A 27,518-nucleotide genomic window follows, 5' to 3' on the forward strand; every position below is an offset into this window, starting at 1 on the left:
TCAGTGACATAAGTATTTGAAATGAACATGATTTTTAAATGTCTGTTGACATATCGGGGTCATTTTATGATTCGTTTTATTATTGCTCTTACATACAGCTCCTTTAACTGGAATGCGTAAGAGAGAACACATTACGCCCATAGTGGCCTCCCTCCACTGGCTGCCTGTGCGTTTTAGAATACATTTTAAGATTATTTTATTTGTTTTTAAATCTTTACATGGTCTTGCTCCACCCTACCTCTCGGAGCTTCTTCACCCCCACGCCCCCGCCCGGGGCCTCAGGTTAGCTGACCAGCTGCTCCTCCAGGTACCGAGGTCCAAACCACCGCTCAGAGGGGACCACGCCTTCTCTGTTGCTGCCCCCTAGTGGTGGAACGTTTTACCTCTGCACATCAGACAGGCCTCCTCACTGTCTGTTTTTAAAACCCACCTCAAAACCCATTTTTACTCATTGGCTTTTAACCCAGTATGAGACTTCGCTCGGTTTTTGTGGTTTTATGTAATTTTATTTGTTTATTTAATTGTTTTTATTGTCTTTTATCGTTGATTGTTTGTCCTCTTATGTACAGCACTTTGTTTCAGCTGTGGTTGTTTTAAAGCGCTTTATAAATAAAGTTGAGTTGAGTTGAGTTGAGTACGCACAGCGCGTGTTTTGCGTTTAGGGAGCGGCGGCTCTGATCCAGTGCACCTTCTGTGCTGGTGCAGCTGCAATGACCCTGTGGACCAGTACTTAGAGGTCGTCTGGGTGGTGCAGCAGTACAATTCCTGATGCCTGAAACTTCATTTACTGTTTGCAACATTCAATACTTTCCAAACAGTAGGTTTCTATTCCCAGCTTTCAATGAAAGGATGAATAATTGAAATGAAGAACAGTTGATTGGGGAAGATGGAGGACATGATTTGATTTGATTTGATTTGATTTGATTTTTATTTGTCTCAAACATGCACAAGCATAAAACCAACGGTATATATAATAATATAAAATAATAGCACATTACGATGAAGTGCAAGTTCGAGAAGGAGCTGAAGGAAGCAAAGCTTATCAAGTTCAGCCCCCCCTTATATTGTCATATAGTATATAATACAATTATATATAAAATACAATTACATATACATATATATATTCATATATATATATATATATATATATATATATATATATATATATATATACACATATATACATACATAAACACATACATACACACCTATACACACACACACACACACACACACACACACACACACACACACACACACACACACACACACACACACACACACACACACACACACACACACACACACACACACACACACATTCATACAAATTTCAATTCCATGAGAATATTCATAATCCATAAATAAATGCAATTTAAAAAACAGAACATTTAACTTTAATATGAAAGAATATAAATAAAACCCACATTAAAAACATGCTAACTAAAATCCTGTCATGATTATGTTCATATGGAATTGAACACCTTGTGGAAACATCCTGTATTAGTGGCTATTTTTATCGGCCCCGTCTTTTCCTCCATGTTAAGGTCCTCCGTATTAACAGGGCTGTGTTTAAAGTTATCTTATGGCATTTTGCCGATACATCACTGAACTCACTATCAGCAAGGCTAACGGTGATGGTTCTTTGCAAGTCGTGAGCGACTCGAGGCACATCTTGCAATGATGGATCTCTTGCTGCAACAATCCTGGTTGGAGAAGCTGCAACAGGACTGATATAAACTTGTAAACTGCACTGGGAGCTGCAGGTGGTGCCAAAGGAGTGCATTTGTTTCTAAAATTAACTAAATTATGTAATATTAGCAAAAAATAGTGGTAACTTTCAGCCACTGTGACCTGCAAGTTGTAACAGAAGAATAATTATAAATCAGGTTTTTATTGTTAGAATTTCTACATTGTTGTTTAGTTATGTAGCCAATTCAATTTTATTTATACAGCATTTAATACATCACAAGTTGTCTCTAGGTGCTTTCCAGAGACCCAGAACATGAGCCCCGAGCAATTATTACATAAACAATGGCAGGTAAAAAATCCCATAGTGGGACTAAATTTTACTCTGGGTTTTTTATTTGACCACAAAAGGAATGAGATCATTTTATCAATGTTATTGAATCTTTTTAAACTATTTTAAAAGCAATATCAACAGGCTGGTAGAGGCTGTTGGCAAGTTCTCGGGGATAATAAATAGGAAAGCACACCATCCGCAGGCAACTGGCTGTCACTGCTTTCCTTGAGAGAGAGCGCTCGTTCCTGCACGACACCGGCCGTATGTGACGGCCTAGTCCGGATGATACCCCGGTAGATAACATTTCAAATGCAATTAGTAGCAAATAGCTGATTTCCTAAAGCGACCAGAGATTCACTTTGCTCACAATGCTATAAGGGGAAATATCAGAAAATGAATTTGCTTAAATAAATCAGAAGCATTTTCATTGTGTTCATGTGGAAGTCATCCGTAATGCACAAATGTGACTCTTTATTTTTTTGAAGCCATTTTTTTGTGGCTTACTTTTAAACTTTTAAACTTTGGGTAGAGAGAGCGGGCAACAGGCCAGGATTTGAACCTGGGCTGCCTGAATTGGTGTGCCCTCTCGACCAACTGAGCTATCTGGTGCTCACTGGTCTGACTCAGCTCATGCTTCATTCATCCTGTAGAATTTTTTTTTCTATATTTTTTATCCCGATTTTTTCCCATTATATCACCCAGTGCTCCTACCTAAGCTACAGTCCTGGGCATTGCCATCCTCTACCAACCCCGGGAGGGCCCTGCACTGAGCTCAAGCCTCCTCCTTAACCTGAGGAGTGAGCAAGCCGCATCTTTTCACCAGACAGGGTGGGGTTTCTCCGGCCGGACGTAGCGCGTGGAAGGATCATGTTATTCCGGCCGGATCCTCCCCACCCCATCTGGCGCCCCGGTTGGCCAGAGGGGGCATGTATAGCCCAGGACTGTGTGCATGTTTTTGTGAGGGTAGCTCACATTAGCTACCCAAGGGAACACGGGGAGAACATGCAAATTCCACACAGAAAGATCCTTTCACCAACCCCACCCAGGGTGTGGGCACTGAAGTCATGGGGGAACTAACACGCACTTCAGCGCCCACAGCGTCCCCGGCGGGAATCGAACCCAGGACCTTCTTGCTGTGAGACCGCTGCACTACCAGCTGCGTTGCTGTGTTCATAACAGCATAATGTATAATTTTAATAGTCATTACCACCCACCCAACAGCTTGCAAAGCTTACCTTGTTTGGATCAACATGAACATGCTGGTAGCGGCTGCTGCTGTTCAGTTCTTAAAAGTTCAAAAGTTTGGACACACCACTGTTTGTTTTAATAAAGAGTGGGTTGGTCGGAGCAAGGTAGTCTGCATGGTTTATAATTCGTATTGCTTTCTTTTGCAGCATGTATAGTAGTTTGATGTTTGTTTTGTAGGTGTTCCCCCATAATTCTACACAATAAGTTAAGTATGGAAGTACGAGGGAGCAGTACAGTATGTACTTGATTAAACTTGATTAAACTGGTTTCATTTCTGGATCACTTCTTACAGACCTCTTTGTACGACTCTACAATGAATACTGTACAATAAAAGGAACTAGACAATTTCCTCGCAGAAATTTCGAGAGTGCCACGGCAGGCTGCTGCCCATTTGTGTACATTATTGCATTTTGCAAGCAATAAAGGTGAAGGACTCAAAACTAAGTCCAATGACACCACACAGGATTCTTTATGTCAAACCATTCAAAAGTTATAGCAGAAAATAGACACAACCAATCAGAAGAAGGGGCGGGGCTAATTTGCACCAATGAAGGTTAAGGACTCAATATAGAGCCCAATGACACCACCCATGAGTCTGTATGTCAAACCATTCAAAAGATATTGGACTATAACTTATCGGCCAATCAGAAGAAGGGGCGGGGCTAATTTGCACCAATGAAGGTCAAGGACTCGATTCTGAGTCCTATGACACCACCCATGACTCTGTATGTCAAACTATTCAAAAGGTATTGGACTATAACATATCAACCAATCAGAAGAAGGGGCGGGGCTAATTTGCATATATATAATATACAAATATTTATAATAATAAATATATATATATATATATATATATATATATATATATATATATATATATATATATATATATATATATATATATATATCCCATGAACCGGTTCCCAGCAGGACTGGTGATCATCTAAGGTCCAAAGGTCAGGGTTCAGATTTCTCCATTTTCCACCTTAAAGTATATGAAGTCTGTACTGACTGAGTCATGTGACCAGTTCTGGCCCAGGCAATGACTCAGCAGCTGAGCTCTGGTTGCCTCGACATAAGGAAGGTTCCGGGTTGGCTGTGAGAAAACCCCAGATTTTGCCTTGTGACAAGTTCTCAAATAACTCTGATTTGTGAGAAAACCATAGCTCCTAGCAGAAAAACAAAGACATCGTGAGAGACACAGAACCCGGCAGATTCTGACAATCTTAATTTTATTCAGATATTCCTTAAAATGTGTTAGTAACGGCAGTGAGACAAAGTGAGATTTTTTTGAAGAAAACTTTTGATTACATTACAGTGAATGGAGGCCGAGGCAGGAATTGGCGCCGCTTTAGCCTTCCCCGTTTAAATTTTGTGCATAACCCGCCTGTCAAAGTCACATTTTATGAATCCCAACATCTATGTCTACATTCTGACCAAAAATTATCTTTCTAACTTTCACGGTTCGGCCGTGAGCTTGAGTTACAAATGAAAATTAAGGTCATTTTTTTACCGTCCCTCCCACTCTAAAAAATGAGAGCTCCACTCTAAATTTGACAAAAAAGTGATTTCCAGTCCTCGCTTGAGGGCTCATATCTTGAAAAGTGTACATTTTTAGGAAAAAACTGTTTCTACGTGCAAGTATGAGAAAGTTACGTGACTCAGAAAAAAGGTGAATTTTGGGTTTTTTCGAACCTCCTTCCACCCACAGTGTGACATTCTGCCCCATTCACTTACATGGGAAAATCTCCCCATTAGTTTGGACATTTCCAACTTCGTGCAAAAACTATTTGTGCCATCGCTCTGAAAATCCACAGGACTGTAGGTAAATTCAGGGCCTAGCCTACAACTTTCTAAATCGGTTCAGAATTTTTCGAGTAACGGTGTGCGAGTGGTGAGGCCCCAAAGTTCTCCCAATGCGTTCCGAATGGTGCTAAGAGCGCATGTTTTTGCACGTTGCGCAAAAACGTGCACACCAATCGCTAATAAAAGTCATAGCACACGATTCCCGCTTAAGGCGCGCGTTTCTACGTTTTTACTTTTCGTGTTTTCTCAAAGCTGCGGGACTAGTTACGCGCCAAAGTTTGTCCGGAAAATGAATAATAAGATGAAACGCACACAATAACAATAGTGCCTCTGGCTGCGCCAAGAGGCACTGCTCCTCCATTGCTATTGCATAGCTATGGAGGAGGCGTGCCCCTTGGCGCAGCCGGGGCACTAATTAGTGAAAAGTAAGATTTGTGTCCTTAACGTTACTCCATGGGGGTCTATATTTGACAGATGATGTAAGCGTTCAGGGAGCAGTCGCGCGTCACTCGCCAGTAGCCATTGTGTAGCAGCGTGGTGCAGCCAGTATCCTGGATGGATTCATCTGGTTGTCCTCCTTCCCAGTTGGTGAAGGTGAGACGCTGGTTTTTCATGTCAGATTGAAAGTTGGCCACTGCCCTATTGTTGACGTTGATCCAGGCTACGTTATCCACGTCACCAAACAGCTGAGTCAGGATGCGGTTCTCCTGGTCCTTGTGGGGTAAAGCCAGCTCTAAACCTTGTTGAGAGCAGAACTCGACGGCCTCCTGGAAGGAGCCTCTGAGTTTGTTGGACACAAAGTATTTCTGCCCAACCCTCCGTGTAAAGTCAAAATTTGCAGCTGAAATAGAGAAAATGCTGAAAAATCCGGAATAAAATCACACAGAAAAAAATTTTTTGTCATGAATAAAGTTGAATTTTCGTTTATATCTATATAATGTGGACAAAATAATAATATATGTATATCTAAGAAATACCGACATAAAGCAATAATGTTCATGTTACAGAAATGTTCCTTATCTGCATGATTTTACTTTATAAAATCTTAAAACATATAGTCTTTTGGTGGGATACTTACCCAGTTCAAACTTAGCTGTGGTCTTCATCAGTGTGTCAACATCCTGTGCAATAGCTCCAAAGACATCTGGAGGAAACAAAGAACAGGTACTAAACTAATACAAAATGGGCAATTTTAAAAGTATAAGGTTTTTAAAGACTGTAAGGCATTAGATTATATGTAGCTGATGCTTTCATCCAAGAACCACTGCTGTCAATGGTTTTGGAGAAAAATAAATCAAAAGTTAAATCAAAGTTCTTTACATCAACATTAAAAGCGGCAAGACACAATTAAAACATAAATTAAAGCTGCAAGCAGCGATGAACGGGCCCTCGCACCCTTGTGCACGTTCAGGCTGCAGTGGAAGCGCTTGTATGACTTACATGTAGATTCTTCAGGTCTGGACCTTTAGCGGATGAAACCACTCACAACTCTCTATATCAAACCATTCAAAAGTTACGGGAGAAAGTAGGAACTATCAGATATCAACCAATCAGAAGAAGGGGCAGGGCTAATTCATGCCAATGAAGGTCAAGTACTCAAAACCGAGTCAGATGACACCACCCACGACTCTCTATGCCAAACCATACAAAAGTTATGGCAGAAAATAGGGACTATCACATATCGACCACTCAGAAGAAGGGGTGGGGCTAATTTGCACCAATTATGTTCAAGGACTCAAAACTGAGTCAGCTGACACCACCTACGACTCTCTATGCCAAACCATTAAAAAGTTATGGCAGAAAATAGGGACTATCACATATCGACCAATCAGATGGCTAATTCATGCCAATGAAGGTCAAGTACTTGGCATCTATCGTTGCCACGGTAACGCTTTTGACTGAGAAAAGTAATGCGCGTCGTCGCAAGATGGAGACGCACATTTTGATGTATAACACACCTGGGTGCACGTTACGGTTTGGGCGAAGAAGCGGCTGAAGAAATGGCATAAACTTCGGCAAAATTACATGATTAAATAAAAATGTCCGACTTTGTGTTCGGTTTCGGCCACGGCGCCAAGAGACTTTTCTTTAAGTTGCGACATGATACAGGTGTGTACCGATTTTTGTGCGTGTAGGTTTATTTGTAGAGCACAATTTAACACAAGGTTAATCAAAGTTCTTTACATCAACATTAAAAGCAGCAAGACACAATTAAAACATAAATTAAAGCTACAAGCAGCGATGAACGGGCCCCATTAGTGTATAATGCTATAGGCCCACGCTGCAGGGGGACACCAACATGATCCACTGAGCGGTGACCATCACCCCTCCTTCTCTTTCCTTTCTCAGTTATTAATTAGAAGTATTTAATGGCCATCATTGTTGTCCATCATTCTTGTAGTATGTTGTGCTGGTCTGCTTCTCTTTTGTGCACGTTTGCAGGCCGGAGCTTCAGGAGCTGCATGCTGATCTGCAGTCCCCCCCTCTGATCATCCCACTGCTGCTTCCACATGTCTGTGTGGATATCTGGTAGATGTCTGCTGAAATCCTCAACTGCAGCCCCCACCCCCTCTAACCACATCAGTGCTGGCTACATCTGCTTATATAGTCATCCCTGTAGTGCCCCAGTGTAGTGCCCCAGTTAGCCATTGTGTCTCTCTCTTCCTACTCAGCCCAGCTGATCCAAGTCCTGGTCCAGGTTTCTTCCCTCTAAAGGGGAGTTTTTCTTGCCACTATTTGGCTTAAGGCTTAAGGTTAGGTTAAGGTACTTCGGTGTTCACCTGGACAGCAGACTGGACTGAAGATACAACACCAATCCTGTTTATATGAACGTACAGAGGACTTAACAGAGCTTCTTAAGGAAGCTAAGTTCCTTTGGGGTTTGCAGCAAGATGTATGTCTACTATGACGCGTCTGTTGTGGAGAATGCAATCACACATGCAGTCATGTGTTGGTGGAGCAACATCGGAGTGACTTAAAAAACCTAAACAAACTGATAAAGAATGCTGGTTCTGTTCTGGAACTGCTGGAGATGATTGTGCAAAGGAGGATACTTCACAAAATGAAGAAGATCATGGACAACCCTGAGCATCCTCTCCGCTACAACAGATCCATCAGATCTTTTTACTCCTGGATATATTTTTATCATAACTGCCTCTGCACTTAACAATAATTGATGCCAGACTTGATCTGCGATTGTATTTCAACAATGTAATATCATTAAAAACTCTTTTTCTAGCAAATGTAAGCTGCATATTCAGCGTAGTAAGAATACAATTCCATAAAACTATTAATCCCCCGTTGAGATCTGACATGTACTTGTATATTGTACTACAGCTGAACAATAAATAGCAATAACACATAGTATCTTATAATTTTCATATTATCAGAAATCAGATTCCTAGGACAGTTGTGTAAAAAATAAAGAATTACCTCTACCACACATTATAACTGGTCCAGGTCGTCCAGGCGCTCCAGGCGTTCCATCTGATCCTTGGACTCCAGGGAATCCAGGGGCTCCAGGTGGTCCACTAGGTCCAGGTGATCCTAACACCCCCACAAACAAAAAATATTAGAAGAACTGCATCTGCCATGTATTTGTACACATACAAAAAAAAGACTAGTTTGGAAAGTAAGAAAGTAGAAACAGAGTAAAATAATACTGAATGAAGACAAGAATGGATCATTCATGTTGCCAAATGTAATAACAGAAAAGGTGTGTGATGACACGTTTGAACTAAACAAAAATGCTGCATTCAAACTGTGATAAGAGATTTTAGATTTTAAAAAGTCCATTATTGGCCCTTTAGAATTAAACCATCCAGAACAAAACATTATCCATCACAGAGGAAAAAAAGAAGGAAACACACCCAACAGAAGAGGAAACAGTCAAAAAGAGTAATTTCTGTATCTGCCTCCTGTTGTACATCACATACTCTTAACAACACCAACCCTCAATAACAACGGACAATTCTGCATTTAGCCAGGTCTTTCAAAGCCCATGGGAAGTCACCTTCACATCCAGACAGCCAACAAATAGAGCAGTTTTTCTATAAAATCATATAGCTAAATAAAAAGAAGCAAAGATCAAATAAACAGGCTCATGATCTCCCCCATCCTGAAGGACCACACGGTTAAGACATCAAAAAACCCTTTAAATCTTGGGAACTGCAATGTTACTCAGTTTTTTTTTTCTTTTCTTATCCAATGTGGAAAAAAATAATCATGTTAATATTGTACTCTGTTGTAAGCTGTACAGATCTCTACAAAGTCATATAGACACTGGCAAACAAATGGCAAAACATTCAAGGTTAAACATTAAATCTATCAATGGTCTTGCATTGTTTCTGTAGATATGACAGTAAAATTTGTAATTTCCAGTAAAAAGAAAACAAACTACTGAGGTCTCTTTTTCCACAGTTGAAAACCCATCATGTTCAACTCAATGCATGATCAGAGTTGGGGTAAAAGTTGTGAAGTCAAAACAAACCAGTGATATTAACCTGGAGGTCCATCATTACACACACATGGTGATGTGGAAAGGCCTTTAGCAACCATCAGGCACAGGACACAAAGCAGAAGACAAGACCTCATCCCCTCAGTCTAGGCTGGAACGCTGTTAAAAACAAAAACTAAGAAGAAACAGACATTTCTGTATTTACAGTTTTTATAAACTGTTTCAATAAAACTATAACTAAGAAATATATACAGTAATTGACAATGAGATTGTAAGCAACGTCCACGTGGTTTTTATTTTAAAGGTACACATCAGGAATTTTACTGCTGCAACACTGAGACGACCTCGATGCCCTGATGCACGACGTTTGTTGCAAGATTTTCTCAAGTTTCAGGATTCAACCCGCCTCAAGAAGCCGCTAAAGTGTCCTCAGAGACCCCACCCAGGTTTATTTTTCCGAGGATCCTTCTGAGGAGGCCAAATTATCAGAAATAAAGGACTGTTCTATGCACAAATTCAGTTTTTAATATTATTGATTATACATTCATTCTTAAGTCGTTTCGAGGTTATGAATTAGTTTCAGATATCTAAATCTAGAAAGCAAAAAGACTCACAGCGCAAACAGGAATTTTCTCCAAGACGTTCTGCTCCTCTGCTGTATCCAAAGAAGTGATGAAGAAAACAATTGAGTCACATGACGGATCAGAGAACCAGCCCAGTGTAAACACAGCTACAGAGGGGAAAAGAGAGCGAGGGAGAAACAAACTAAACATGGTCTAAAAGCCAAGACGCTGCAGTGAAAGAGAGTTTGTTTGTTCTTAGACTTAGACTTAGATATAGACATACTTTATTTGTCATTCCAGATTTGCATTGGAAAGTTTTATGTTAAATTTCTTTGCAAAAAAATGAAATGATTTGCAGCAAATATTAAAGAATAAAAGGAAAATTAACTCAAACGATCACACCTGACAATATTCAAGGAAACCAGGGAGCTTTATTAAGTTCTGTTTCATTCCTTCCAGACTGCCAGTGGCAGTAAACAGAGTGGATATGTCTCCTCGCGCTCCGCGCAGGTCGAGATTTAATAACAACAGTGTCACGTGAGTGACGTGTAGGCTACCTGTGCGTCTATAAATACCGCCCGGTAGACTACATCCGGCCTCTTGAATCTTCTCGCTGTTAACCTGACGTACATCGCTGGTTAATCGCTCCGTAGATCCGTGTTTCGGATCTATATTTTCTGCAGGTTCGGGGAGGTAAGCTCAACTCTGGTTGGTGGTGTTTGACAGCCTGCCTGTGACTCTTGGTCGGAGCGCACGTTGTGCCCTCTAAGGCTGTGGCTGTCAAGCCATCTTACCTCTCCCTTTTTCCATCTGGATCGAGCGCCCGTGTGTCGGGCTGGCTCGCTCCCCAGCCACACAAACGGTCTTGAATTGTTTGTTGTTGGGCTGATTCCTCCACATGCTAGATGTCCCAGCCGCGTTCAGTGGTCCGCCCACTGCTCTCGTCTGTTGGTTCCTAGCCTGGCTTGGTAAGTATTTTTTACTTAAGCTTTAAAAAAAATATAAAAAAAAAAATATATATATATATTAATTTAAAAAAATATATATAGCGCAGGGCGGGGCCCCATGACGAGCGCAGTGGCCCTACGCAGAAGAAGGCGAAGGATGCTCCCTCACGCAGTGAGATGGAGGATTTACGGGCTGAACTGGAGCAGCTTAAGGCCTTAGTGAGGGAGCGGGCTCTGCCCTCCCCACCTCTGGCAGTCCCCTGGGAGTCAGATTGTGGAGACGATGCTATGTCTACCAGGGCTTCAAACTCCATGTTTCAAGGCCGTGACAGGGTGTTTAGCTCTGGCGAGTATCCCTCCCCTGAGCTGCCGTGTCTGATGGTTGACCCAGCTAGCATACAGGCAGAGGCTGGCTCGGAGACATCCCTCAGGAGCTCTGGGAGCACTGAGCTGGGAGAGGGCCCCTGCCCTTTGCAGGCAACACTGCGTGCGGCCCTGGCTAAGGTCGGGCTGGATGATGCGCCCGCTGCCCAACCGGCGAGCAACCCATTCTTTCGCCGGACTCCTGTAGCCCCACCCTTTGATCTCCCGCCCTCGCCTGCTTTTTTGCAGGAGCTGCAGCGCTGCTGGGCAGATCCAAAGGCGTTTGCCTACCATGGCAAGGATGCGAGGACTTTGGCCTCCATGCGCCAGGCGGAGCAACATGGCCTGGTTCACATGCCTCCGGTGGACCCGTGTATCGCCTCACTGGTCCTTTCACCAGATGAGGCGCTCAAAGATAAGGCCCGCTGTCCTAGGCCTCAGTGCCGGGTAACGGATAGCCTTCTCTCGACGGCTTATGATGCGGCAGGCCGCATGGCTCGCATTGGGAACTCCCTCTCCGTGCTCCTCCTCGCCCAGTCCCAGATGTTGCAGTCGGAGCATGAGGGCGGGGAGTTGGGTGACACGAACGACGCTGCGCTCCAAGCCTTCGGGCTGATGACCAGAGAGCTTGGCCGCCTGATGTCCACCCTGGTGGTGACGCGGCGTCAGGTGTGGCTGGCGCAGGCACCCATGTCTGACGATTGCAGGCAGACGCTACGGAAGCTTCCTGTAGTGCCGGGCCGGTTGTTTGGGCCAGAGGCAGAACAGGCGTTGGAGCGCAGGAAGCAGTCGGGTCAGGCATCAGAGGCCTGGGGTCGTCGGAGTGCGAGCATGGGACCCCCAGCTCAGCACTCCAGGAGACGGGGCACACAAGACCTGCGCCGCTCACATCCCCCGAGCCCCCCTCCGCAGCCCTGGCAGCACAGCCGGGTTGCTGGGGGTGGTGGGCGTCAGCCCAGGGGCGCACACCCTCCACCTCGCCGGTCTCAGCGGGTGCAGGGGCAACACCAGCGTCCCCCCAAACCCCCAAATAATCCTCGAGGCACTCTATGAGGGCCTCGGGCCGGCGGTGGGCAGGTTTTCACATCAGCACCTGGCCTATTGGGCAGCCCATTCTCCAGATGTATGGGTTTTGAAAACACTGTCCCAGGGCTACAGGTTGCAGTTCCGCCGCCGGCCCCCACCACCCTCCGGGGTCAGGGAAACCTCGGTCAGAGACCGCGGGAGGGCCCTGTGCTTGTCACAGGAGATAGCCAAACTCTTGGACAAAAAGGCCATCACAAGAGTTCACTCACATACACAGAGCAGTGGGTTTTACTCAACATACTTCCTCATTCCGAAGAAAGACACTTCTCTTCGGGACCTTCGGGGTACTGAACCAGTACCTGAAGGTCCTCCCATTTCGGATGCTGCGTACACGCGACGTCCTTCAATCTGTCACTCCAGGGGAGTGGTTCACCTCCATAGACCTCAAGGACGCCTACTTTCACGTCCCAATACACCCAGACCACAGACGGTTTCTCCGTTTTGCCTTTCAAGGCCACGCCTACCAGTTCACCGACCTGCCTTTCGGCCTGTCCCTGGCTCCTCGCATCTTCACCAGATGCATGAGGGCGGCCTTGACATCGCTATGCCTGTCGGGAGTAAAGATTCTCCCATATCTGGACGACTGGCTTATATGCGCCCCCTCGCTCCAGGAGGCGGAGCTGATGACATCCAGGGTCCTCACACATATCGAGGCTCTGGGCAATGTCGGTAAATTGGGAGAAGAGCTTGTTGCCGTCCTACGCAGCAGACCACCTTCATCGGCCTGTCCCTCGATTCCGTATCGATGCAGGCACGCATTACTGCAGAGCGGGCGGAGCGGATTCAGGACCTGCTACGGTCCTTCCGCCTCGGGATGAGGTTGCCCGTCCACACATGGCTCCGACTGCTGGGGATGCTGTCGGCGGCCTCGGCTCGTGACACCTCTGGGGCTGCTGCACCTGCGCCCCCCTGCAGATGTGGTTCAACAGCCTCCAGATGGACCCTCGCCTTCACAGGTGGGTCAAGGTCAAGGTTACACACCAGTGCCTTATTCATCTCCACCGGTGGCGGGACAGCACCTTTCTATTGCACGGTGTTCCTCTCGGCATAGTCCCTTCGAGGCGAGAGGTGGTGACAACAGATGCCTCACCTCAGGGTTGGGGTGCGGTATGGCAGAAGAGGTCAGTCCAGGGGGTTTGGGGCCCTCTGTGGCGGGGACGGTAACATCAATGTCCTAGAACTCCGGACTGTCTACTTGGCGCTTGAGGCACTTCTTGCCCTTTCTCAGGGGCAAGCATGTCCTCGTCCGGACAGACAACACTTTGACAGTGTTTCATGTCAACCACCAGGGGGGAACCAGGTCGCTGGACTCCTTTGAACGAGGCCCGGAGATTGTGGATGTGGGCTCATCCTCAATTGGCCTCCTTGAGGGCAATGCACCTCCCTGGCAGAGCCAACGTGGTGGCGGATTCCCTCTCACGCCGGTGGCTGCCCCCAGGGGGACTGGCGGGTTGCACCCCCAGGTGGTGCGAATGATTTGGGATCGATACGGGGAAGCCCGTGTGGATCTGTTCGCCTCGGAGCGTACGACTCATTGTCCACTGTGGTTCTCTTTGGCAGAGACCAGTGCCCCACTCGGGATGGATGCTCTCGCCAACACTTGGCCGAGAGGCCTCCTTTATGCGTTCCCTCCGATTCCCCTGGTGATGCCCACGCTTCACAGGGTGAGATTATCGGGTCACAGGGTCCTCCTGGTGGCGCCCAAGTGGCCCTCGAGGATTTGGTTCTCCACGCTCCTCAGCCTGTTGGATGGGGAGCCTTGGCAGCTCCCAGTACGGTCGGACCTCCTGTCCCAGCTGGGCGGGGAGGTATGGCATCCCTCTCCGAGCCTCCTTCAACTCTGGCCTGGCCGTTGAGAGGGGGAGGGTCATTCTTGACGCACCTTGAGCCCTCGGTATGTGAGACCTTGCAGAATGCTAGAGCTCCTTCCACAAGAAGGGTGTATCGCATTGCTGGGCCGCTTTCTCCTCCTGGTGCAGGGACTGGGGGTTTTGACCGATCTCCTGTCCGTTACAAATTGTACTGCGGTACCTGCAGTATCTGTTTGAGGCGGGCCGGGCGGCCTCGACCTTGAAGGTGCACGTAGCGGCTATTTCTGTCCACCATGGCCACATCGATGGTAGACCAGTTGGTGCGCATTACTGGGTGGCACAGTTTCTGCGGGGTGCCAGGAGACTGCGCCCCCCCCCGAGTGCAGCGTACAGCGGCATGGGACCTGCCGCTGGTCCTGCAGGCCTTGGGCGAGGCACCCTTTGAGCCTATGGCAGGGGGGTCCTTGGGGACGACGTCATGGAAGACTGCCTTTCTGTTGGCTGTTACGTCTGCCAAGCGTGTGAGCGAGCTCCACGCCCTTTCAGTCAGTCCTACGTGCCTCGGTGGAAGGCAGACAGCTCAGGAGTGACCCTGTGGCCAAATGTCGCTTTCCTGCCAAAGGTGTTACCCCCTGACCATGCCAATCAGGCCATAGAGTTGGCAGCATACCATCCTCCCCCGTTTGAGTCCCGGCTGGAGGAGCGGGCTAATTTGCTGTGCCCGGTCCGGGCGTTGCGGCTTGTACCTTCAGGCAACACAGAGCTTTCGACGCTCTGAGCAGTTGTTTGTGTGCTACAGGGGGGCGCACAAGGGCCGTGCCTGTCGAAGCAACGACTCTCCCACTGGATTGTTGAAGCAATCAAACAGGCTTATGACGTGGCAGGTAGACCTGCCCCTTCAGGCGTTGTCTGTCATTCCACCAGGGGTTGTGGCCACTTCCTGGGCGGCAATGAGAGTGTTACCGTTGTCTGAGATCTGTGCAGCGGCATCCTGGACGGTGCCGTGCACCTTCTCCAGGTTCTATCGCCTTAACGTGGCTCTGGGTCCACGCTGGCTTCGGCCGTTCTGCCTTTGGCTTCTGCGGCTGACCACTAGGTGGGTGTTGTTCCTTGTGACAGTGCTGGTATGAGTCATCCACTCTGTTTACTGCCACTGGCAGTCTGGAAGGAATGAAACAGAACGTAAGTTACGGATGTAACTATGGTTCTGTGAATTCCAGGATGACTGCCAGTCACACCGGTCACTCCGAACTTCCTGCGAGAAGATTCTGGGAGGCCGGATGTAGTCTACCGGGCGGTATTTATAGACGCACAGGTAGCCTACACGTCACTCACGTGACACTGTTGTTATTAAATCTCGACCTGCGCGGAGCGCGAGGAGACATATCCACTCTGTTTACTGCCACTGGCAGTCATCCAGGAATTCACAGAACCATAGTTACATCCGTAACTTACGGTTTTCCAAAGTTCATTAAAACTGAGGATGAATCCAACCTGGGGAAGCTTTCCATCCCCCCGCCCCAGGGTATTTAAATGCTTCCAATGTGAACACTGCAACCCCACAATAAAACTGTTTGCCCAGCCAAGCTCTTGAGACCATATTACCATTTTTATGAGGCACTGCAAAAGACATCCAATCTAAAGCAGCTTGCGCTGCAAAAGACATGTAATTTAAAGCAGCTGTGCTGCTAAAAGACATGCAATCTAAAGCAGCTTCACTGCAAAAGACATCCAATCTAAAGCACCTGCGCTGGAAAAAGACATGCAATATAAAGCAACTACACTCCAAAAAAAAACATGCAATCTAAAGCATCTGCGCTGCAAAACACATGGCAATCTAAAGCAGCTGGACTGCAAAAACACAGGCAATCTAAAGCAGCTGCGCTGCAAAAAGACATGCGATTATCACTAGTATAATTTTACACAAGCTTTGAATTCAATTCAATTCAATTTTATCTATATAGGCTCTATTACAACAGAAGTTGTCTCTAGGCGTTTTCCGGAGACCCAGAACATGACCCCTGAGCAATTATTACAGAAGAAGAAACCTCCATCAGGATCTGGATCATAAGATGGGACCCTCTTGCCGGCGGCCAGCTGGGCAGAGCAGGAAAAGACAATGAAGAACAGAGGTGAGGAGAGACAGAGACCCAATGGCTAAGTGCTGCAGTACAGGGATGACTATATAAGCAGATGTAGACAGCAGACACTGAGGTGGTTAGAGGGGGGGGGGGGGGGGGGGGCTGGAGGTCAGGATTTCAGCAGGCATCTACCAAGCATCCACACAGACAGGTGGAAGCCAAGCAGTGGGATGATCAGAGGGTGGGACTGCAGGTCAGCATGCAACTCCTGAAGCTCCGGCCTGCAAACATGTCCAAAAGAGAAAAGGAGGTAGCAGACCGACACAACAAACTACAAGAACAATGGAGAACAATGATGGTGATGAGATACTTCTTATTAATAACTGAGGAAGGGAAAGAGAAGGAGGGGTGATGGGCACCGCTCAGTGGATCATGTCGTAGTCCCCCTGCAGCGTAGGCCTATAGCATTATATCTGGGACGAGCCAATTTTTTTTTAATATCATCTGCATCTTAGCACCTAACAACCGAGCACCCATTGATGTTTATTAACATAACACAAAGAAACCTCATAGGTTTACTTTGGATTCAAGTTGTGGCAAATCATTTTTCAAATTTAATATGTGTGAAAATGAAATAACATTTTTTTTCTTGTCATTCAAGTGTAAGTCATAAATGTTCATACGCATAAAACAAATTACTGCCCACAGATGTGTTCATCGTAATGATATTCACAGATGTTTCTGGAGGATTTTGGAGGCAGGGGATTTTTCCAGAATACCAACTTTCATTTCTGACTAAATTATCTTAATCTTGTCCAACTTCAATGTTTTCCTTGAAACTGAATTTATGTAACAGCAACAAACATCTTTGCGATGTGATCACAGGGTGATCGCGGATTCAGTGTGATGGATTTTTGAGGAAAAAGTACTTATGGTTTTAATAAAGAGCTTTCCATGTAATATCCAAATAAAGAAAATAAGTAAAAGAGGGTACAACAAACATCATTTCCATTCCTTCACCTGTGTTGATTTAATGGTTATTTTTCATTGGTTACGTGTAAAGTTGCTGATCACTTTTACATCACAGCAGTCTCACTTGATTAAACTGGTTTCATTTCTGGATCACTTCTTACAGACCTCTTTGTACGACTCTACAATGAATACTGTACAAAAAAAGGAATTAGTGAAAAGTAAGATTTGTGTCCTTAACGTTACTCCATGGGGGTCTATATTTGACAGATGATGTAAGCGTTCAGGGAGCAGTCGCGCGTCACTCGCCAGTAGCCATTGTCTTGCAGCGTGGTGCAGCCAGTATCCTGGATGGATTTATCTGGTTGTCCTCCTTCCCAGTTGGTGAAGGTGAGACGCTGGTTTTTCATGTCAGATTGAAAGTTGGCCACTGCCCTATTGTTGACGTTGATCCAGGCTACGTTAGCCACGTCACCAAACAGCTGAGTCAGGACGCGGTTCTCCTGGTCCTTGTGGGGTAAAGCCAGCTCTAAACCTTGTTGAGAGCAGAACTCGACGGCCTCCTGGAAGGAGCCTCTGAGTTTGTTGGACACAAAGTATTTCTGCCCAACCCTCCGTGTAAAGTCAAAATTTGCAGCTGAAATAGAGAAAATGTTGAAAAATCCGGAATAAAGGGACACAGAAACAAAAATGTTGTCATGAATAAAGTTGAATTTTCGTTTATATCTGTATAATGTGGACAAAATAATAATATATGTATATCTAAGAAATACCGACATAAAGCAATAATGTTCATGTTACAGAAATGTTCCTTATCTGCATGATTTTACTTTATAAAATCATATAGTCATATAGTCTTTTGGTGGGATACTTACCCAGTTCAAACTTAGCTGTGGTCTTCATCAGTGTGTCAACATCCTGTGCAATAGCTCCAAAGACGTCTGGAGGAAACAAAGAACAGGTACTAAGCTAATATAAAATGTGCAATTTTAAAAGTAAAAGGTTTTTAAAGACTGTAAGGCATTACATTATATTTAGCTGATGCTTTCATCCAAGAAACAATGCTGTAATTGGTTTTGAGGAAAAATAAATCAAAAGTTAAATCAAAGTTCTTTACATCAACATTAAAAGCGGCAAGACACAATTAAAACATAAATTAAAGCTGCAAGCAGCGATGAACGGGCCCTCGCACGCTTGTGCACGTTCAGGCTGCAGTGGAAGCTTGTATGACTTACATGTAGATTCTTCAGGCCTGGACATTTAGTGGATGACACCACCCACAACTCTCTATGCCGAACCATTCAAAAGTTATGGCAGAAAATAGGAACTATCACATATCGACCAATCAGAAGAAGGGGCGGGGCTAATTCATGCCAATGAAGGTCAGGTACTTGGCATCTATCGTCGCCACGGTAACGCTTTTGACTGAGAAAAGTAATGCGCGTCGTCGCAGGATGGAGACGCACATTTTGATGTATAACACACCTGGGTGCACGTTACGGTTCGGGCGAAGAGGCGGCTGAAGAAATGGCATAAATTTCGCCAAAATGACATGATTAACTAAAAATGGCCGACTTCCTGTTCGGTTTCGGCCATGGCGCCAAGAGACTTTTCTTTAAGTTGCGACCGTCTGGGGGCTCGCGGCGGCGCCGGGGGCGCCCGTGGAGGTATAGTGGGGCCCTGGCCCGGCTCGGAGGGCCGGCCCCCGTCTACTGGACGGCCGGTGGGGGGACGCGGGTGTCTTATCAGGGCCGGCTTTGCTGGTCCTGCTTCCTGGCTTCGGCCTCCGCTCCCCCTCTTTCCCCCCCTACACGATTCATACGCACATAGGCTAAGGGGCGGGGGGTCCGGGTCGTGGGGGGCATTGTCCCGCGTGGCCCGGCACTCCCCGCCTCACGGTTTTAACAGCAAAATAGACGCTGCACATTCAACACTTAATAAATACATTTGACAAGGACACGTAGTTCGGGAGGGGGGGGGGTCGGTGTCAATCGATACTTGGCCCTCCCCCCTCCCTGTTTTTATGGCATTAATCACACGCACTCAACACCAGGGGCGGGAGGGGGTCCCACATCACCCGCGTTCCCTCACCGGCCTGGGACAGGTGGGTCGGGTTACCCGGGCCTGGCGGGGCCCGCCATGCAGCCTGGGGTGCCTTCTGGCGGTGCTGGACCCCCCCCGGGGAGGGGGAAACTGTGCGTGATTGTATGTCTGTGTCGGTGAGAATGCGGTATGGAAGGGTCCTGCCATGGAGGATTTGAGCCTCCATTGGCAGGACATCAAAACTTAATAATTTATGAATATTATATTATACAAAGATGGTTATTATTATTATTAGTAGTAGTAGTATTATTATTATTATTATTATTATTATTATTATTATTATTATTATGTCTAGTATATCATATTATTATTAGTATAGGTATTGGACAGGTGAATGGATGAATGAATGGGATGCCTGGGTCTGGGGCCCTCCGTTGTCGGGCCTGCACGGGTGTCGCCTTGTTGGGGGGTTCCCTCTCTCCGGGCCTGTCTCCGGTCCCCCCCGCTGCCTCTGCGGCGGGGCGCCCCTCTGGTCTTGGAGGGCCACTTTCGTGGGGGACGGGTGCGCCTGCCCGCGTCGGCGGCCGGGGCGGCTCTGTCTCTTCGGGCAGGCTGGCCCCCTGCCGGGTGGGGGTCGTTGGCCTGAAGGGTGAGGGCCTCCTGGCCGCGTGTCCGGCCCCGGACCGGGTGGCCGGGGATTGCCTGGGTCGCGGTCCGCCGCCGCGGGATCCCTGGCTGCTTCTTCCCGCGCCGTGGGGGCCCCGCCCGCGGGCCCCCTCGGCCGCCGCCGGGGGGGGGGGGGGGGGGGGGCTCGCAGGCGGTGGGTTGCCTCCCTCCTACTTCTCCCCTCTGTGGGGTTGCCGGTGGCCTGGGTTCCGGGCTCTTCCGTGTCGGCCTCTGGTCTCGCGGGTGGCGGGGTTGCTCCCCCCCTCCCCCACTATAGATACACTTCAGGTGGAGCTTTGTTTGGTTTATTACACACACACACACACACACACACACACACACACACACACACACACACACACACACACACACACACACACACACACACACACACACATGTAGTCACTTAGTCACATGCATAAACACACACACACACACACACACACACACACACACACACACACACACACACACACACACACACACACACACACACGCATGATCATATACATACACACACACACACAGACATATACACTGGCTTGTTCACCTGCATGCTGGCTCTCTAGTTTTTGGGTTTAGGTAGCGGTAGCGATAGCTTAGCTCAGACTGCGATCAGATCTCAAGATTTAGGTCGATTGCTGTTATTGTTTTGGTTGGCTCCGTGCCGGTTTCGTGCTTTGTTTGTGGTTTTTTGTTGCAGATTTCCAGTGCTTGACGTGTGTCTCCGTGTGTTCCTGCTTCCTGGATTGGCAGTGGATGTCGTCACCCCCCCCCCCCCCAAAAAAAACAAAAAACAAAACACTGGGTTTGTATGTGTATATTTATGTATGTGTACGCATATGTGTGCGTATATATATGTATATATATTAAATATAGTAATAATGCACATATATACACTTTTGGTTTCTACCGTCATGGTATCAATCAATAATATGTGTGCAGACAAGGTAAAAAATAAAAAAAATTAAAAAAATAAATAAAAAAAAAATTAAAAAAAAAGTTGTGACATGATACAGGTTTGTACCGATTTCTGTGCGTGTAAGTTTATTTGTAGAGCACAATTTAACATAATGTAAATCAAAGTTCTTTACATCAACATTAAAAGCGGCAAGACACAATTAAAACATAAATTAAAGCTGCAAGCAGCGATGAACGGGCCCCATTATGGCACTTTTGCACTCGGACTTACTGAGCCCAACTCGGCTCATCACGCCTCTACTCGTTTGTCCCCGTTTGTTTTTCCACAGCCAGGGGAGAAGTGGGGGGGTTGGGGTGAAGCTGCTGTGACGTACTCGATTGCGCAACCGCTTTGTTCATGTCGGCGCTGATCAGAAATCAGCTGGAGCCGCGAGCGGCTGAGAGTAAAACAGCCCGTCTACATCCCTTTTTTAATTCTCTCGTCAGCCACCAGGTTTATGAACATCTGCACCTCAGAGTTGGATCACCAACAAGACGTTTTGCGCTTTATAATAAAATCGCAGCGAGCCGCGGGTCGCTCTCGCGCTGACTCCCGCTTCCTGATTCAAACGTTTGACGGCCCCGCCCCCCGACCAATCAGGGGCCTGTTGTTTGATGACGGCCCCGCCCCCCGACCAATCAGTGGCGCACAGTGTGGTGACGTCAGAAATAGTCCCGGCTCAGCCCGGATAGAACCTCGCTCGAATGGTTACAGAAATAGTATCGGCTTGGAGCGGCTCTACCCGTCTCAGCCAGTACTGGAGTTGAGGGGGGATGAGGGGGGATGAGGGGGGATGGCATCCCCCCTGAAATAAAAACAGAAAAAATCATCCCCCCTGTAAAACTGCCATCCCCCCTTTCCATCCCTTATGTCATTTCATCAATGAATGTGGTTTTACTGCTATTTCAACAATTAGAGTCATCACCAGAAAAATAACACCATAAAAATAACTTATTTGACAATTTTCCCCTGTTTCAAGTAAATTTTCACTTGAAATAAGTAGAAAAATCTGCTAGTGGGACAAGATTTATCTTCTCATTACAAGCAAAAAAAATATTGTTCCCCTGGCAGATTTTTCTACTTATTTCAAGAGAAAATCTACTTGAAACAGGTGAAAATTGTTGTTTTTTCCAGTGATGAGTCTTGTTTTAAGTGTAATAAGATTTTTTACTAAAATGAGACATTTTAACTAGAAATAGGACAAATATTCTTATTTTGAGTTTTTGCAGTGAACCATTTTACTCTGAAGGACAGAGTCATATTGATAAGTTCAGAAAACTGTTTTTTATTTTTGTGTTTTGATGTATTTGATGTAAGCCCAGTGGATATTTAAAGCTTACAGAAGGCTGCATTTAACTGCTGCTATGTCATTCCTGCAGGTGTTTTGGTCAGTGCTATTATTTGTAATATATTATATTATTTGTAATGAGCACAAATTATCTGTCCCCATACGATAAAATCCACCATCCCCCCTGATTTTTTTTTACAACTCGAGTACTGGTCTCAGCCCTAGTGCAAAAGGGCAAGACGGGGCTGTGGCGGGTAGAACCGAGGTGAAGCGGGACCAGTGCAAAAGGGCCATTAGTGTATAATGCTATAGGCCTACGCTGCAGGGGGACACCAACATGATCCACTGAGCGGTGACCATCACCCCTCCTTCTCTTTCCTTTCTCAGTTGTTAATTAGAAGTATTTAATGGCCATCATTGTTGTCAAACATTCTTGTAGTTTGTTGTGCTGGTCTGCTTCTCTTTTGTGCACGTTTGCAGGCCGGAGCTTCAGGAGCTGCATGCTGATCTGCAGTCCCTCCCTCTGATCATCCCACTGCTGCTTCCACCTGTCTGTGTGGATATCTGGTAGATGTCTGCTGAAATCCTCAACTGCAGCCCCCACCCCCCCTAACCACATCATTGCTGGCTACATCTGCTTATATAGTCATCCCTGTAGTGCCCCAGTTAGCCATTATGTCTCTCCTCTCTCTGTTCTTCATTCTCTGTGTCTGTTCTCTCTCTTCCTACTCAGCCCAGCTGATCCAAGTCCTGGTCCAGGTTTCTTCCCTCCTAAAGGAAAGTTTTTCTTGCCACTATTTGGCTTAAGGTTTTTCACCCACTCAGGGAGATTTTACCTGCCATGTTTTATGTAATAATTGCTCGGAGGTCATGTTCTAGGTTTCTGGATAGCACTCAGAGACAACTTCTGTTATATAAAATTGAATTGAATTGAATTGAATAGAATATGAAACTTGAACAGAGGGATTACATTTAATATATTATTATAGTTCAGATGGATACATCCTTCTTCATCCTGCTTCAGTGCTGGATGTAATTGTAGCCAAAAGTAAATAAATAAATAAACTATCTGTTGCAACCAAGACCAAAGGGAGGTGCATGAAAGAATATTTTAGACCAGGGGGATTGGAGTATGTCATAGAAGGCCACATCAGCATTATTATCATCAGCAGTATTACCTGATCCGGACAAAACAGGCAGCGCTGTGAGGATCATGTTCTTTGATTTCTCCAGTGCTTTTAACACCATCCAGCTTGCATTACTACGTAAACAACTCCAGAAGACACAGGTGGATTCCTCCACAATCACCTAGATTACAGACTACCTGACAAACAGGCCACAGTGTATGAGAGTGAATGGTTGTGTGTCTGACCAGGTGGTCAGCAGCACAGGAGCACCACAGGGAACTGTCCTCTCACCATTCCTCTTCACGCTGTACGGCTCAGTTTTGCAGTACAAATCTCTGCAAATGACTGCAGTTTTGGATTGAATCAGTGATGGAAAAGAGACTGAGTACTGATGGACTGTTTTGTGGTATGGCGTGGGAACAATCATCTCATCTTGAATGTGAACAAGGCAAGAGGGAATTATTACTGATTTTAGGAGAGTCAGGATTAAGATGAATAATTTTTCCAACATGGGTGTAGAAGTGGAGGTGGTGGAGAAGTATAGGTACATCGGTGTTCACCTGGACAGCAGACTGGACTGAAGATACAACACCAATCCTGTTTATATGAACGTACAGAGGACTTAACAGAGCCTCTTAAGGAAGTGAAGTTCCTTTGGGGTTTGCAGCAAGATGTATGTCTTCTTTGAAGAGAATGCAATCACACATGCAGTCATGTGTTGGTGGAGCAACATCGGAGTGACTTAAAAAACCTAAACAAACTGATAAAGAATGCTGGTTCTGTTCGGGAACCGCTGGAGATGATTGTGCAAAGGAGGATACTTCACAAAATGAAGAAGATCATGGACAACCCTGAGCATCCTCTTCACAACACAGTGATTCAGCAACACAGAACGCAAGAGGAGATCCTACAAACGTACAGGATATCCTTCAGACCGCTACAACAGATCCATCAGATCTTTTTACTCCTGGATATATTTTTATCATAACTGCCTCTGCACTTAACAATAATTGATGCCAGACTTGATCTGCGATTGTATTTCAACAACGTAAAATCATTAAAAACTCTTTTTCTAGCAAATGTAAGCTGCATATTCAGCGTACTAAGAATACAATTCCATAAAACTGTATTAATCCCCCGTTGAGATCTGACATGCACTTGTATATTGTACTACAGCTGAACAATAAATAGCAATAACACATAGTATCTTATAATTCTCATATTATCAGAAATCAGATTCCTAGGACAGTTGTGTAAAAAATAAAAGAATCACCTCTACCACACATTATAACTGGTCCAGGTAGTCCAGGCACTCCAGGGGCTCCAGGTATTCCAGGCCATCCATCCTTTCCAGGATTTCCATCGACTCCAGGCACTCCATTTGCTCCAGGTGGTCCACCAGGTCCAGGTGATCCTAACACCCACACAAACAAAAAATATCAGAAGAACTGCATCTGCCAATGTTTTTGTACACATACAAAAATAAAGAATAGTTTGGAAAGTAAGAAAGTAGAAACGGAGCAAAATAATACTGAATGAAGACAAGAATGGATAATTCATGTTACCAAATGTAAAAACAGAAAAGGTGTGTGATGACATGTTTGAACTAAACAAAAATGGTGCATTCAAACAGTGATAAGAGATTTTACATTTTAAAAAGTCCATTATTGACCCTTTAGAAAAAAAAACATCCAAAATAAAACATTATCCATCACAGAGAAAAACAAAGAAGGAAACACACCCAAAAGAAGAGGAAACAGTCAAAAAGAGTAATTTCTGTATCTGCCTCCTGTTGTACATCACATACTCTTAACAACAACAACCCTCAATAACAACGGACAAGTCTGCATTTAGCCAGATCTTCCAAAGCCCATGGGAAGTCACCTTCACATCCAGACAGCCAACAAACAGAGCCGTTTTTCTATAAAATCATATAGCTAAATAAAAAGAAGCAAAGATAAAATAAACAGGCTCGTGATCTCCCCCATCCTGAAGGACCACACGGTTAAGACATCAAAAAACCCTTTCAATCTTGGGAACTGCAGTGTTACTTTTTTTTTTCTTTTCTTATCCAATGTGGTAAAAAATAATGTTAATATTGTACTCTGTTGTAAGCTGTACACACCTCTACAAAGTCATATAGACACTGGCAAACAAATGGCAAGACATGCAAGGTTAAACATCAAATCTATCAACAGTCTTGCATTGTTTCTGTAGATATGACAGTAAAATTTGTAATTTCCAGTAAAAAGAAAACAAACTACTGAGGTCTCTTTTTCCACAGTTGAAAACCCATCAGGTTCAACTCAATGCATGATCAGAGTTGGGGTAAAGGTGTCACGTCTGGGGTAAGGTGTGGACCCAAACGCAGGGAGAGCAGGAGGCGGGAGGCATGATTTGGCAAAAAACAGGATTTATTTCCAAAAAAAAGGCGAAAACAAGGCGCTGCTGGGCAGGATCAAGACAAACTAAAAAGGGATCAAAAAACTTGAGGAACAAAACGTGGCAGGAAACATGGGGAACAAACAGTACGGTCCGACAGGGAACAAGGGAATGACAAGACCAGATATACTCAGGGGATAACGAGACATGACGAGACACAGGTGCAGACAATCAAGGCAGATGGGACACAGGCGGGGCAAAACAGAAACTGAAAGCTGGGGGGAATGTCAACCTTTGACAAAAAGTTGTGAAGTCAAAACAAACCAGTGATATTAACCTGGAGGTCCATTACACACACATGGTGACGTGGAAAGGCCTTTAGCAACCATCAGGCACAGGACACAAAGCAGAAGACAAGACCTCATCCCCTCAGTCTAGGCTGGAACGCTGTTAAAAACAAAAACTTAAAAGAAACAGACATTTTTGTATTTACAGTTTTTATAAACTGTTTCCACAAAACTATAACTAAGAAATATATACAGTAAGTGACAATGAGAGTGTAAGCAACGTCCACGCGGTTTTTATTTTAAAAGTTTGGAATAACACATCAGGAATTTTACTGCTGCAACACTGAGACGACCTCGATGCCCTGATGCACGACGTATGTTGCAAGATTTTCTCAAGTTCCAGGATTCAACCCGCCTCAAGAAGCTGCTAAAGTGTCCTCAGTGACCCCACCCAGGTTTATTTTTCCGAGGATCCTTCTGAGGAGGCTATCAGAAATAAAGGACTGTTCTTTTTTTTTTTTTTTAAGGTTTTTTTGGGCTCTAGTGGCCCTTTATTGGAGATGCAGACTGGAAAGGGGTAGAGAGAGAGAATCGGGGAAGACACGCAGCAAAGGTGCGCGGGCTGGATTCGAACCCGCGACCGCTGCAGGAGGAGGACTGTAGCCTCAGTATATGGCCCGCTGCTTAACCCACTGCGCCACCGAGCGGCCCAATAAAGGACTGTTCTATGCACAAATTCTGTTTTAATATTATTGATTATACATTTATTCTTAAGTCGTTTTGAGGTGATGAATTAGTTTCAGATATCTAAGTCTAGAAAGCAAAGAAACTCACAGCGTAAACAGGAATTTTCTCCAGGACGTTCTGCTCTTCTGCTGTATCCGAAGAAGTGATGAAGAAAACAATTGAGTCACATGACGGATCAGAGATCCAGCCCAGTGTAAACACAGCTACAGAGGGGAAAAGAGAGCGAGGGAGAAACAAACTAAACATGGTTTAAAAGCCAAGACGCTGCAGTGAAAGAGAGTTTGTTTGTTCTTAGACTTAGACTTAGATATAGACAGACTTTATTTGTCATTCCAGATTTGCATTGGAAAGTTTTATGTTAAATTTCTTTATGTTTCATACTTCACGTTTTATTGATAGATTGCTGTTTCTCTGGACTGATAGGTCAGCAGCATTATACGTGTTTTAAATTATACAACAAAATGAAATCGTTTTCAGCAAGTAGCTGCGCTGGAAAAAGACATGCAATCTAAAGCAGCTGCACTGCAAAAAGACATGCAATCTAAAGCAGCTATGCTGGAAAAAAAAAGAAAACTAAAGCAGCTACACTGGAAAAAGACATGCAATCTAAAGCAGCTGCGCTGCTAAAAGACATGCAATATAAAGCAGCTACACTGCAAAAAAC

General features: G+C 45.4%; 2 protein-coding genes across 9 annotated transcripts; both read right to left on the reverse strand.

Moving 5' to 3' along the window:
* Window positions 1–4,395: 4,395 nt before the first annotated feature.
* Window positions 4,396–10,214, reverse strand: LOC133443706 (pulmonary surfactant-associated protein D-like). 4 transcript variants are annotated; one of them, XM_061720866.1, is made up of 5 exons: window positions 10,148–10,214; window positions 9,580–9,708; window positions 8,510–8,623; window positions 6,156–6,221; window positions 4,396–5,918 (listed from the first exon to the last, which is right to left on the reverse strand). In XM_061720866.1, the coding sequence occupies exons 2-5, from the start codon at window positions 9,668–9,670 to the stop codon at window positions 5,539–5,541; spliced, it is 651 nt and encodes a 216-aa protein (XP_061576850.1). In that variant the 5' UTR covers window positions 9,671–9,708; window positions 10,148–10,214; the 3' UTR covers window positions 4,396–5,538. The 4 variants fall into 4 exon arrangements, with proteins under 4 accessions (XP_061576850.1, XP_061576852.1, XP_061576851.1 ...); XM_061720868.1 differs by lacking the exon at window positions 10,148–10,214 and adding an exon at window positions 9,976–9,998; XM_061720867.1 differs by lacking the exon at window positions 10,148–10,214 and adding an exon at window positions 9,858–9,871.
* A 6,648-nt stretch (window positions 10,215–16,862) lies between these two features.
* LOC133443704 (mannose-binding protein C-like) lies at window positions 16,863–26,985 on the reverse strand. Of its 5 annotated transcripts, none has more exons than XM_061720857.1 (5): window positions 26,942–26,985; window positions 26,158–26,283; window positions 24,712–24,852; window positions 18,229–18,294; window positions 16,863–17,990 (listed from the first exon to the last, which is right to left on the reverse strand). In XM_061720857.1, the coding sequence occupies exons 2-5, from the start codon at window positions 26,243–26,245 to the stop codon at window positions 17,611–17,613; spliced, it is 675 nt and encodes a 224-aa protein (XP_061576841.1). In that variant the 5' UTR covers window positions 26,246–26,283; window positions 26,942–26,985; the 3' UTR covers window positions 16,863–17,610. The 5 variants fall into 5 exon arrangements, with proteins under 5 accessions (XP_061576841.1, XP_061576847.1, XP_061576842.1 ...); XM_061720863.1 differs by having other exon boundaries at window positions 26,158–26,267; window positions 26,942–26,960; XM_061720858.1 differs by lacking the exon at window positions 26,942–26,985 and adding an exon at window positions 26,559–26,584.
* Between the last annotated feature and the right edge of the window lie 533 nt (window positions 26,986–27,518).

This window comes from Cololabis saira, chromosome 5 (genome assembly GCF_033807715.1).
Source record: "Cololabis saira isolate AMF1-May2022 chromosome 5, fColSai1.1, whole genome shotgun sequence".
Taxonomy (NCBI): Eukaryota; Metazoa; Chordata; class Actinopteri; order Beloniformes; family Belonidae; genus Cololabis; species Cololabis saira.